The sequence below is a fragment of the Taudactylus pleione genome, unplaced genomic scaffold (genome assembly GCF_031769625.1).
Source record: "Taudactylus pleione unplaced genomic scaffold, aTauple2 ptg000703l, whole genome shotgun sequence".
Lineage (NCBI taxonomy): Eukaryota > Metazoa > Chordata > Amphibia > Anura > Myobatrachidae > Taudactylus > Taudactylus pleione.
Genome location: NW_028285105.1, coordinates 300,525 through 312,908, shown reverse-complemented (window position 1 = coordinate 312,908; position 12,384 = coordinate 300,525). Strand labels below are relative to the sequence as shown.

The window sequence follows — 12,384 nt, the reverse complement described above, 5'->3', positions numbered from 1 at the left end:
AATTGGCTGACTGAACTGTGATACTATAGAATCTCAGTGTTATTCCCTGAGTAATATAAAATTGGGAAGTTTGTAATGTATGTGTAAAACCATACAAGAATTGATAGAGACATACAAATCCAAAATACGGGGCAAATGAAAACACTGATCTGTATTGTGAAAGTGGAAATACAATTAATTAATTCAATACATACCGACATATAATAAAGTGAGAAGGATATATATATATATATATATATATATATATATATATATATATATATCTATTCTAGTAACGAACAAGTGGACCTGTACGGTACAGATTCATTAATAATTTTTTAAACACTATGTCCGAATTTTACTCACATTTTCTATTTTTTTTTATATTTCACTGACTGTTTATTTTGGACCATTTTAATAAAAGTTATATTTTATATGTGTGCATCAACAAAAGTCAACACCTTTCCTTAATTATTTAATTGTATTAACTGTTGTAATTGTTGTCTGTGATGGCACCCCCTGCTGTTTTAAAAAATAATTATATACAAAAGACAGGTTTTCAACTACATACAATAAAAAATAAAAGATTGTTTACAAGAGATCAACACTAGACTTGTGCGGATTAATGTATCTCCTCCTTTTCTGTAATTTGTACTCTGTAGCAGACTTTGGGATGCTCAGTGTATTGTCAAACCCACCAACATTTGTGTTGGGATTTACCCCCAGTTTATTTGGCCCTGGCTACATGGGGCAACTTTCAGGAAATGTTTTACCAGGGCCACTCTTTACACAACGAACATGCTGGTCATCCACACTTAAAAAATAAGAGTTATGGTAAACTTACCTTTGTTAACTCTTTTTCTTCGAAGTCCATAGGGTCCACAGGGATACCATGGGGATAATGTGGTTGGAGTGATCCAGGCACAAAACAGTCACGCTCTTCAGCTCCCAGGTCCTCCTCCACATACACCCCGCCCCTGGCCACAGGCTTTCAGTTTTGTAAACCAGCCGAAGGAAAGAGAAGGAAGGACAATCTTACACCAGCAACACTCACAGAAAAAAAAGAGGGAATCAGTGACCGAAAGAAAAATTACCCAATGCAGCCAGGTACGTCAGGGTGGGTGCCCTGTGGACCCTATGGACTTCGAAGAAAAATAGTTAACAAAGGTAAGTCTACCATAATTCTCATTTTCTTCTTCAGGGTCCATAGGGATCCATGGGGATACCTTAAAGCAGTTCCCCTAAGGGTTGGGACACTCCTGAGCAGAAAGGAGAACTCGTTGACCAAAGGAAGCATCCTGAGAGGCAAAAGTATTAAAGGCGTAGAGCCTAAGAAAAGTGTGGACAGAAGACCATGTGGCTGCCTTTCACAATTGTTCAGCAGAGCACCTCGACAAAATGCTCTCGATGGTTCCACAGACCGGGTAGAATGTGCTGTCGAAGTGTTTGGGACTGAGAGATCAGCTTGTGTGTAAGCCTGAGCGATAGTCATATGTAACCATCGAGCCAGAGTTTGTTTGTTTGCTGGCCATCCTCGTTGGTGAAAACCATATAACACAAAAAGAGCGTCTGATTTTCTGAAAGAGTCTTTACGATCAACATAGATCCGGAGAGCATGAACTACATCCAGGGAGGCTTCACCTACAGAAAGGTCTGAAGACTGAAAAGCTGGAACCACAATCTCTTAATTCACATGAAAACGGGCCACTACCTTAGGAAGGTAACCCGCCCGTGTATGGAGAACAGCTCTATCCTGGTGAAAATTCAAAAAGGAGGAGCGACGAGAGAGCGCTGCCAAATCAGAGACTTTGCGTGCAGAAGAGATAGCAAGGAGAAAAAGGGTCTTCGCTGTCAATCATTTCAAATCTACTGATTCCAGAGGTTCAAATGGGGGAACTTGCAGGCTCTTGAGAACCAAGGACAAATCCCACGTTACCACCGGTGGGACAAAGGGTGGCTGAACTCGGAGAAAACCCTGTAAAAAACTTCTAACATCCGTCAAGGAAGCAATCCTTTGCTGGAACCAAACTAACAATGCAGAAACCTGTACTTTCAGGTTGGCCAGGCGGAGACCTTGGCCTAACCCATCCTGGAGAAAAGCAAGTACCTGGGAAACCGGAAAAACCTTAGGGTCATACTGTCTGTGGGAACACCACTGACCAAAAGAATGCCAAACTCTGTAATAGATGCAGGCAGAGGAAGGTTTTCGTGCCCTAAGCAATGGTTGAATCACAGAACTGGAGAAACCTTTGGCTATTTACTCAAGAGCCACGCCGTCAAAGACAGACGGGGTAAGTCCAGATGCAGTCAGGGACCCTGCGCTAACAGATCCAGTCGTAGAGGAAACGGAGTGTCTATGGATAGATTCCATATGTCGGTGAACCAACAGTATCTGGGAAAAGCAAGAGCTGCTAGTATCACTGTTCCGCCTTCCTGCTTGAATTTCCTGAAGACCCTTGGGAGGAGGGAAATTGGAGGAAAGAGATACGCCAGCTTGAAGTCCCATCTCATCTGGACCCGTACCTGGGGAACTTGTGATTGTGAAGTAAGGCCATGAGGTCTACATCTGGTAGGTCCCATTTGTTCACCAGGTGTTGAAAAATCCCTGGGCGGAGAGCCCATTCTCCGACGTGTATGTCCTGACGACTTAGGAAGTCCGCTTCCCAGTTGAGGACTCCTGGGATGAATATTTCCGCAATAGCCGGATGACGACGTTGTTCTGACCAGATCAGAATGTTTGTCACTTCCCTCATGGCTGCGTGACTTTGCGTGCCTCCTTGATGACTGAGATGGGCTACTGTGGTTGCATTGTCGGACTGGATCTGGAATGGCCTGCCCTGGAGCAGGTTCTGTGCCATGATAAGTGCTTTGTATACTGCTCGAAGCTCTAGAATGTTTATGGGCAGATGACTTTCCTGATTTGTCCATCTTCCCTGAAAGGTGTGACGACCTGTCATCGCCCCCCCATCCGCGAAGACTGGCGTCTGTGGTGAGGAGCACTCAATTTGGAATCCAGAATAGGTGATCTTTGTCCATATGATCCTTTTGTAGCCACCACGAGAGAGAGAGAAACCTCCGGAGTGAGAAGGATCCTCCGGGACCATATTAGATGATATTGTCCGTTCCAACGGGAGAGAATCAATTGCTGCAGAGGCCTGGAGTGGAACTGAGCATATTCCAACTTGTCGAAGGTGGATACCATTGACCCAAAGACCTGCATTGTCAATAGAAAGGATACCCTTAGCCTAGCAATTTGTGTACTTGCAATGATAGGGCCGCAATCTTGTCTCCTGGCAGAAACACCCTTTGTGTGTGTCTGAGAATCCAGAAGTGCCCCCAGATGTACCATCCGGCTCTGTTGACAGGCAATGGTCATTTGGAGATGGGGTTGTAAAAAACAGCTGGAGACTGTGCCAATATCAGAAGGCCATCCATGTATGGAAGTATTCTGATTCCCTGACGCCTGAGGTAGGCTGTCATAACCGCCATTATTTTGGTGAAGTACCAGAGGGGCCGTTGATAGACCAAAGGGCAGTGCCTGAAATTGGCAATGTTGCTGCAGGAAAGCAAATCGTAGAAATTGTTTGTAGAATGGCGTAATAGGTACATACAGGTATGCATCCTGAATGTCCAGGGAAGCCATAAAATCCCCAGGTTCCATTGCCAAAATAATTGATCGGAGAGTCTCCAAACGGAACTCAGGTATCCAGATAAACATGAGAGTTTTCAGATTTAGAATGGGGCGATGAGACCCATTTGGTTTCTGAACCAAAAATAGACTGAAATAATAACCCTTTCCTTGTTGAACCACAGGAACCGGGATTACCACCCCTGCCTGCAGCAGGGAATGAATGGCCTCCTGTAGTGCCAAAGCCTTGATTGGTTCCAATGGAGGAGCTGTACATAAAAACTTATGGGGAGGATGCCTCCAGAAAGTGAGAGTATACTCCTGAGAGACCACTTCTCGGACCCAAGCATCTGTTTGTTGTTTGATGCCAGTAGTAAATTGAAGTAGTCTACCTCCCACCCTGGGATCCCCCAGGAGGATGCCCGCCCCCATCAGGCAGAGGGTTTGTCATCGGGCTTAGAAGCTGGATGTCTGGCTGGCCAGGACCTTTTAGTTTGCTGTTACTCCATGACTCTTCCTTAAGTTCAGTGAGCTGCTTAGATTTAGGAAACTCAGCTTTTACCACCTTCTGGTGTTTAAACACTGGAGCCTTCCGTCTAGGAGCCGGCTCATTATCCTGTATATTTAGGATTGAAGGAAGGTCCACTTCTCCAGAGATAGACCCTGGAGAAGAACCTGGTGCATCATCTGATTCCTCCGATGATGCGTCTGCATCTACATGCCGAGCAAACTAATAAAAAGATAACGCACGTTTAGGCGCCTTAGAGACTACAGGTCTATTTGCCATATTCTGACTTGAGTGGGCATAAACATCCATCCAGGATGTATAGGCGGAGCAAACATAGCATGCTGAAACTGCTGTGGGTATCCCAACAAAGGAGGCTGTGTGGGAGTAGCCAAACGATCCACTAGCTGCTTATCACCTGAGACAAGAACAACACCCAACATGGCTCCTGTACAGGGGCTGGTAGATTGGACTGATGAGGTGGTTCTTAACAACAGATAGCACGCAAACCATCCTGGATAAAGTCCTGAGGGGACAAGCCCACCAAACAGACTTTACATGAAACCAGCACAGGGGCTTTCACCTCTTGTTTCCCTTTATTTTTTGACATATCAATTATAAAATGGTGAGAATACAATGTAATGTGACAGCCTTCACAAGGAACTAGTAAATGTGAAGTATAAGTAAACCCCCCACACACCTTAACAGAGGGATTAGGAGAAAAAAAACAGTGATAGTTATAACTGACAGTTGGAAATAAAAGACAGTATCAACACAGCAGCTAGCAAAAGTCACATACAATGCATATGCAATTTAGTTGCAATGAGCTCTGAATCAACTACTCAAATCATGGTAGGATATAGAGCACTATATACCTGACCCAGGGGAGAGGTATACAGGGAGACTGACCTAAAACCTCCTGAGAACAAAACCACTACAGCAGAGCAACGATAGCAGTCTGTGAGCGTCTCATATGCACAAGGTGGGTAGGAGGAGCGACCCAGACGTGGGAAATCCTGAAAACCTTTTATGGATCTGCGTCTGAGTCGGGGGAGAGCCTACCTCCCCTAAGCTGCACCAACCGGCCAGGTATGCTGGCCTCATGGCTGCAGAAGTGTCTGCTGCCGATCCCTGGCATCAGACTAGAAGGCCCCGGTGGTCTAGTGAGGAAGCGGACGGCCCTGGGCCCTCACTGCAGCGGCTTCCGGAGCATCTCCAGCACCGGAAGCAAGGACAGCCGCACGCAATTCCCCATAAGTGAGGAATCACCTTACCTGACATCTCTGTGCGTCCGGTTGCAATCCGGGCCCCGGCGTCGCCGCTAGCAAGCTCTGCTGTGATCCGCCGAAGTCACCAGACACGCTATTGGTGTTGCGGTGTCTTATTACGCTCAGCATTGCTAACTCTATAACATAGAAATTAAATAAAACATAAAAATTAAAGCTTGGGACTGCCTGAGCAGACCCCGTTAAAAAGATGCGTCTGAATCCTGCCGCACCAAACAAACAACTGAATGCCTGTGGCCAAGGACAGGGTATATCTGGAGCATCCTGGGAGCTGAAGAGCTTGACTGTTTTGTGCCTGGATCACTCCAATCACATTATCCCCATGGTATCCCTGTGGAACCCTATGGACCCTGAAAAATAAATATAAGCAGGTTTTAGCAAACGGCTTGTTATGGTGTTGTGTGTGGCACAATAGAGAAAGTGTTGCTTGGTAACTGCATTAAAATTAAACATTGGGCAATTTGGCCACCAATGTATAGTCTTCATTTACTCTTAACACACTGGAATTAAATGTCTGTGTAAGTCTTTTTCAGGCGCTAATATGCACACAAAACCAAAAATCTGTATAATAACATGTCTTAGTGATCAGATTAAAGTGCGAGCAGACAGTAACTTTAACAAACCAAAACCATATTACAATAATAGATGATCAGATTGCATTTGATTGCCTTCAGGGACATAATTGTCATCTAATTCCTTTCATAAATAGCATTCTATACCAGTTTCCCTGACAGTAAAATCAGATAGCTGACCTGCTGCATTGGCTGCAACTCTTCCTTCAGTGCTTCCAACCTCTGTAAAAGAACCTGCTCCTTCTTAAGCAAGTATCCTTCTGAGTAGAAAGCTGAATACAGGCCGTGCACCAAGCATTTCACCGAGTCCATTTGGTCGGAGTCCTGAGTCTGCAGCGTTTCTGAAGGAGAGCAGTGGACATTATATCTCATCTCTGTCTCTTTAGAAATTGTAAGCATGCAAATGTTAATTATATAGAACATTGAGTAATATAAAGTAGGAAATTGCAAATATTCAGTAGATTAAGCCTACTTAACCAATGATTTTAAGAATCTACTATAGCATTAGACTGATCAATCATTCCAATTTTATTGCTTTAGGGAATGCTTTAATGTTTAACATCCAGCTGTGTTTCTGTGTAGAAGCCATTACTGACACAAATTATCATCATCAGTTACTATAGAAAGCGTAGCAATTTTTAATTTATGTGAGCAGCTAATAAGACCATTTATAAATTAATGTTATTAAGGTTTCTTCTGCTTTCTAAATAAAGTTGTATTTAGTCTAGGGGGTATATTTACTAAGAATCGAGTCTGGGAGAGTTTGCTTTTTTTTCAACTCGATTAGCTACGCCGAAACTCGGGAGATTTGAGGCTGCTGAAACTCTCAAATTTACCAAGAAGTGAGTTTAGCTGAGAGTGAGATGTCCGATGGTGAAGCAGAATTATATATCTCCCCCCCCCGAATAGCAGGTTTTGCAGGAGATTACTTACCCGAGATTGCAGCGTCTTCTCTCTCTCTCTCGAGCAAGCAGCCTGCACATATCAGTGAGATATGTGAAGGGTGCCTGTTTTCTAGCCTATCAAAAAACAGGTTAAAAGTTTTTTTTTTTTTTTTTTTTTAAATGACATAGGGCTCCCCCCCCCCCACCTAAAGCCTAACCAGCCCCGGACTTGCCAGCCAGTCCCGGTTTCTAAAATTATGTGGGAACTGTCAGTAGCCGGAGCCAATCAGCGGCCGCTGATTGGCTGGCGGGATTGCAAACCCTGTGCAGTCCCGTCAGCTGGCATTCACGAGGTATCAGTGTGTAAGGCAACACACATACTGATACTGATACCGGGTCCATGGCTCTGGTAAGACTTTTTTTTATTTTGCCAAGTCCATGGGATACTGCGGAGACCAGCGCCAGGATATAGGTGAGTATGCAATCTTTTTTGCAGGGCCAGTCATTAAGGATTCTACATGGGACAAGTGGACAGACCGGCTGGTATAAGTATGTGAGTGGGTAGGTGTATGCAATAAAGTTATACTTGGCACAGTGTGTGTGTTTTGTCTTTATTTAACTATTTTACAGTGGGGGGTACAGGTGCCGTCCGTCTGCTGGCACTTGAAGTTCCACAAGTGCCAAAGGGCCTGCATGCTTGCACTTGTAGTCCCATACAATAGTTTACTTATATTTCACACTTTATTACCCCCCGTACCAAACGCTCCAGGGATGCGGGGAAGAGCCCCGGGCTTCAGTCCTAGCCTGTGGTTTCAGGGGGGAACCCCTTCTTGGGGGGTCCCCACCTCCCCTGAGATCTCCGGCTTGGCCTGAACGGCTTGGGCTGATAATGCTTTGGCCACGGAGCCACAGTAATAGGGTCTCCGGGCTGTGGCATTACAGCCCAGCCGTTTTGGGTCCGGTGCTGGTTTTAAATATAGGGGGTACCCTACGCATTTTTTCCCCCCTATATTTTAAACCAGGACTGGCCCTGCAGCCTGGTGTTGGTTTCTAAATTATGGTGGAACCCTACACATTTTGTTCCCCATAATTTTAAAACCAGGACTGGCTGGCAAGTCCGGGGCTGGTTAAACTTTAGGGGGGGGGGGACCCTATGTCATTTTTTTTTTTTTTTTTAAACTTTTAACCATTATTTTCTATTTACAGGCAGAAACATAAATGGATCACAGTGATCTGTGTATGTTTCTACCAAACTCGCAGATCACAGGCAGGTGTATTGTTTTTCACAAGTTGACAGGAGAGTTCTCCCTTTTCATGAGAGTTTAGAAACTCTCCGCTTGGTAAATTCCCAAATCCTATCTTCACTAGTGAAAAGATTCTCAACTTTTGCCGATGGTGAATTGAAGAGTTTGCTAACTCTCCAGTATTTTCCTGTAGCAAAGGAGATCTTTCTCCCGTGTTTTACATTAGGAAATTTGCGAGTGGGAAAAAATGCCCACACTCTCCAGAGTTTGCAAACTCTCCCACACTCGATTCTTAGGGGTAAAATTACTAAGATTCGAGATGACCATCTCGGGTGATTTTTTTAAATTTTTTTCCTGCTTGCAAATTTACTAAAGGCAAAGTCGGGTGAGTTAGAGAGAGATTTCTCTCATCTCACTCATAAAACTCGGGTGAGATAGCAATCTCGAATCAAATCACCATCGGACCAAATTGGAAGTACTTTTCACCTAAAACATACATCTCTCAAATTTACCAAGAATCGGGATGACAAGCTCGGGTGAGATAGAAGCAAACTCTGTCAAAATCACTTTTCAAATTCTCAACCCCCTGAGCTGCGAGATGGTCAGAAACATACACAAATCATTGTGATTTGTGTATGTTTATTTCTGTAAATGGTTACAATTGAGTTAATTTACTTAAAAAAATGACATGAGGCCCCCCCCCCAAAAGACTAACCAGCCTCGGGCTTACCAGCCTGTCCTGGTTCTTAATTTACAGGGGAAAAAAAATGTGTACAGTTCCACTGTAAATTACGAACCAGGAACAGGCAGCAGGGACAGAGCTGGTTTTAAATATAAGTAGAAAAAAATGAAGTAAGGTTCCACGTATATTTAAAACCAGCCCTGTACCCTTTCTAGCGGGGGGCTGATGCCAGAGCCAGGGGTGCCCTTTCACCGTGCCCCCCAGCCGCAGCATCAGCCCTGATCGCTAGTCAGCCCAGGCCAGGAATCCCTGGGGAGTTGGGGACCCCTCCAATAAAGGGGTCCTCCTCTCCAGGGCACCCCGGGGCTATCCACGCCACCCCTGGGCAATGGGTGCGGGGTTCATTGTGTTAGTGTATTGTGTAAAAATAAGAATAATTCACATTGTCTTTACAGTGGAACAACAGGTCCCAGCAAGCCTCCCCCCTGCATGCTGGTACTTGGAGAACCACAAGTACCAGCATGCGGGGCATTAAGGGCCCACTGGGATCTGTAGATCACCTGTAAAGAAATGTGTAAAAAAACACAACACACAACGTGAAAATAAAGTTTTATTACATACATACACACACATACTTACCTGCTGCCAGATGTTCATGTCCCCTTCTCAACGTAAAGTATCTGTTCGAAATACCTGAAAAAAAGCCAGTACTCACCCTTTTGTCCCTCGATGTTCTCCGCAGTAATCCAGAGCGGCCCGGCTACTCTGTATCAACACGCACCAGCATGTTGATACAGTAACAATAATGAGAACTCCGGCCTTGAGCTCTCATTATTGCTGGGACGTCAGCCAATCAGGGGCGGCTTACATTCCACGTGGAGTAGCCGCTCATTGGCTAAGTCCACGTGGGTCCCATACAATGAGCGGCCGCTGAATGGCTGACGTCCCAGTAATAATGAGAGCTCAAGGCCGGAGTTCTCATTATTGTTACTGTATCAACATGCTGATGCGTGTTGATACAGAGTAGCCGCGCTGCTCTGGATTACTGCAGAAAACATCGGGGGACATAAAGGTGAGTACTGGATCTTTTTTAACAGGTAATTCGTTGGGATACTTTACGTTGACAAGGGGACGGGAACATCTGGAAACAGGTGAGTATGTGTAAGTGTGTTTATGGATGCAATAAAGCTTTATTTTCACGGTGTGTTGTCTTTTATTAACCATTTCTTTGCAGGTGAACTACAGGTACCAGTGGGCCCATAATACCCCGCATGCTGGTACTTGTGGTTCTCCCAAGTACCAGCATGCGGGGGAGGCTTGCTGGGACCTGTAGTTCCACTGTAAAGACAATGTTGAAAATTCTAAGTTTTACACTACACCTAACACTATCAACCTGCCACCCACGCCCAGGGGTGGCGGGGATAGCCCCGGGCTATCAGCCTGGGCCAGGGGTGCCCTGGAGAGTGTGACCCCTTTATTGGGGGGGTCCCCAACTCCCCAGAGATCCCTGGCCTGGACTGACTAACGGTCTGGACTGATGCTGCGGCTGGGGGGGCCGGTGAAAAGACACCCCTGGCTGTGGCATCAGTCCCCCGTTAGAAAGGGTCCAGGGCTGGTTTTAAATATACGGGGTACCTCACGTCAATTTTTTTTCTCCGTATATTTAAAACCAACTCTGTCCCTGCTGCTGGTTCTTAAATTACAGTGGAACCCTACATATTTTTTTCCCTGTAATGTTAAGAACCAGGACTAGCTGGCATGTCCGGGGCTGGTTAGTGTTTTTGGGGGAGAAATCACGTAATTTTTTTTTTTTTTAAACATTTATCTATTTTTTACAAGTCTTAACACAGAAGCAGCAAGCACATATCTCACTGATATGTGCTGGCTGCTAGCTCGTGAGAGATTTGCAGAGAGAAAACACTGCAATCTCAGGTGAGTAATCTCCTGCAAAACAAGTTACTCGGAAGAGATATCTTCGCCATCGGCAAACTCGTTTAGCCTCAAATCGCCTGTTGGTAAATTTGGAATAAAAAATGGATTAAATCACCCGAGTTTTGGTGAGTACCAGCGAGATAAGTCACTTTGAAAATCGGGACCATCTCGAATTTTAGTAAATTTACCCCTAGGTGTGAGCTAGAGATTTGACAAGACCCCAATATCCCCTTCTGTATACAAAATGCCAGAGGTTTCCAAACGCGGTCCTCAAGACACCCCAACAGTTCAGGTTTTAGAGATTTCCACGGTTGAGCACAGGTGGTTTAATCAAATTGACTGAGTACTAATTAAGTCACCTGTGGTCAGGCATGGATATCCTTAAAACCTGGACTGTTAGGGTGCCTTGAGGACCTAGTTTGGGAACCTCTGCAATATGCTGTAGCGTAGACAGCCAAGACTTCTGTGAGGCTGTTTTTTTACTTTCAGTTTGTTGAAACAATATTGCTTCTTTTGGCAAACTATTCACCCCTTAGTACTGAGAACGTGATTATAAGTTTAAAGATGATCTTTAACCTCTTTCTCCTGTTACCGGCACTAACCATTCTAAATAAAAGGTTACGGGTTACATTTCCAGCAACAAAAATAAGATTTAAGAAAAATACAGTTTATTGTACTGTAATTTTTTTTTGCTTCTATAATATTTTGTTGTATGAATATTAGACAGTTAAAAGAAATGAGAGACTAAACAGTAAGTAATACAGGTAACGTTGCCCCTTACCTCTGGGAGGGGAATGGACGTGGTGTGTTGTGTGGTTTAGAACTAGCTGGAAATCATTTATTAGTAAAGTATCCATCAGTGTGGTAGTGGAGAACTTGGTGCCATCTGAAAAGGCAAAAGTTTTACAGCATGAACAGAAAATGTAAATAGTTTGGTTCAGTTATTCTAAAATAGGTCTCACATGCAAATATTATATCAACAACTTCTAACCTTGAGTACGATCTCTGTGTTTTATAATATAAAAGTATATTGTGTCCAACTAACAGTCAGTGAGCCACACATCCTAACAATACAAATTAATCTAATATGAAAAGGCATAAGATCACAAAGACAACCACTAGGGTAGTAAGACGCCCAATGCAAGTTTTTGGGAAGCCAGTTAATATTAGGTTAATGGTCTGTGATCTATTTCTTCTCCCTGGCAATAGAGACACCAGAAGGGTCAAGCGTACCTCACACATGGTTCCTGGTGATGTCACATGGGACTACCCTATAGACACACTTACCTCAGAGCAGTCACAGTTGTGTGTATTATTACAAGACCAGAAAGCAGTTATTTTCAATAGGTTTACAATTATAATAGCATAATTGTTGAACTATATATCTTAGTGTAAGCATTCTTCAAATACTGTACCATCAAAATGGTATACGGCAATATGCCATACCACTACATCCACTGCTTCTACTGTAAGGCAATCAAATTTTATTAATTTACATTTCCCATACAATCAGTGGCGTAAATTCATCCCAGACGTCCGGAGGCAAGTTATAATTTGGTGCCCCTCTTCACAGCCGCAAACACTAACGTAGCATTTCGCATGCAGATACACCAGCCAGGTAGGAGTGAGACAGAGCGTTGTGGATGATGAGGGCACCGGATATGTCACACTG

At 44.3% G+C, this 12,384-nt stretch overlaps 1 protein-coding gene across 1 annotated transcript in view; it reads right to left on the bottom strand.

The window, feature by feature from the left end:
* Window positions 1–12,384, bottom strand: part of MCUB (mitochondrial calcium uniporter dominant negative subunit beta) — a 120,155-nt gene that overhangs the window by 15,565 nt on the left and 92,206 nt on the right. The window contains exons 4-5 of the mRNA XM_088456436.1: window positions 11,494–11,598; window positions 6,151–6,311 (exon numbers count right to left, since the gene is read on the bottom strand). Coding sequence (XP_088312562.1) covers window positions 6,151–6,311; window positions 11,494–11,598 — 266 coding nt within the window. The remainder of the gene's footprint in view (window positions 1–6,150; window positions 6,312–11,493; window positions 11,599–12,384) is intronic.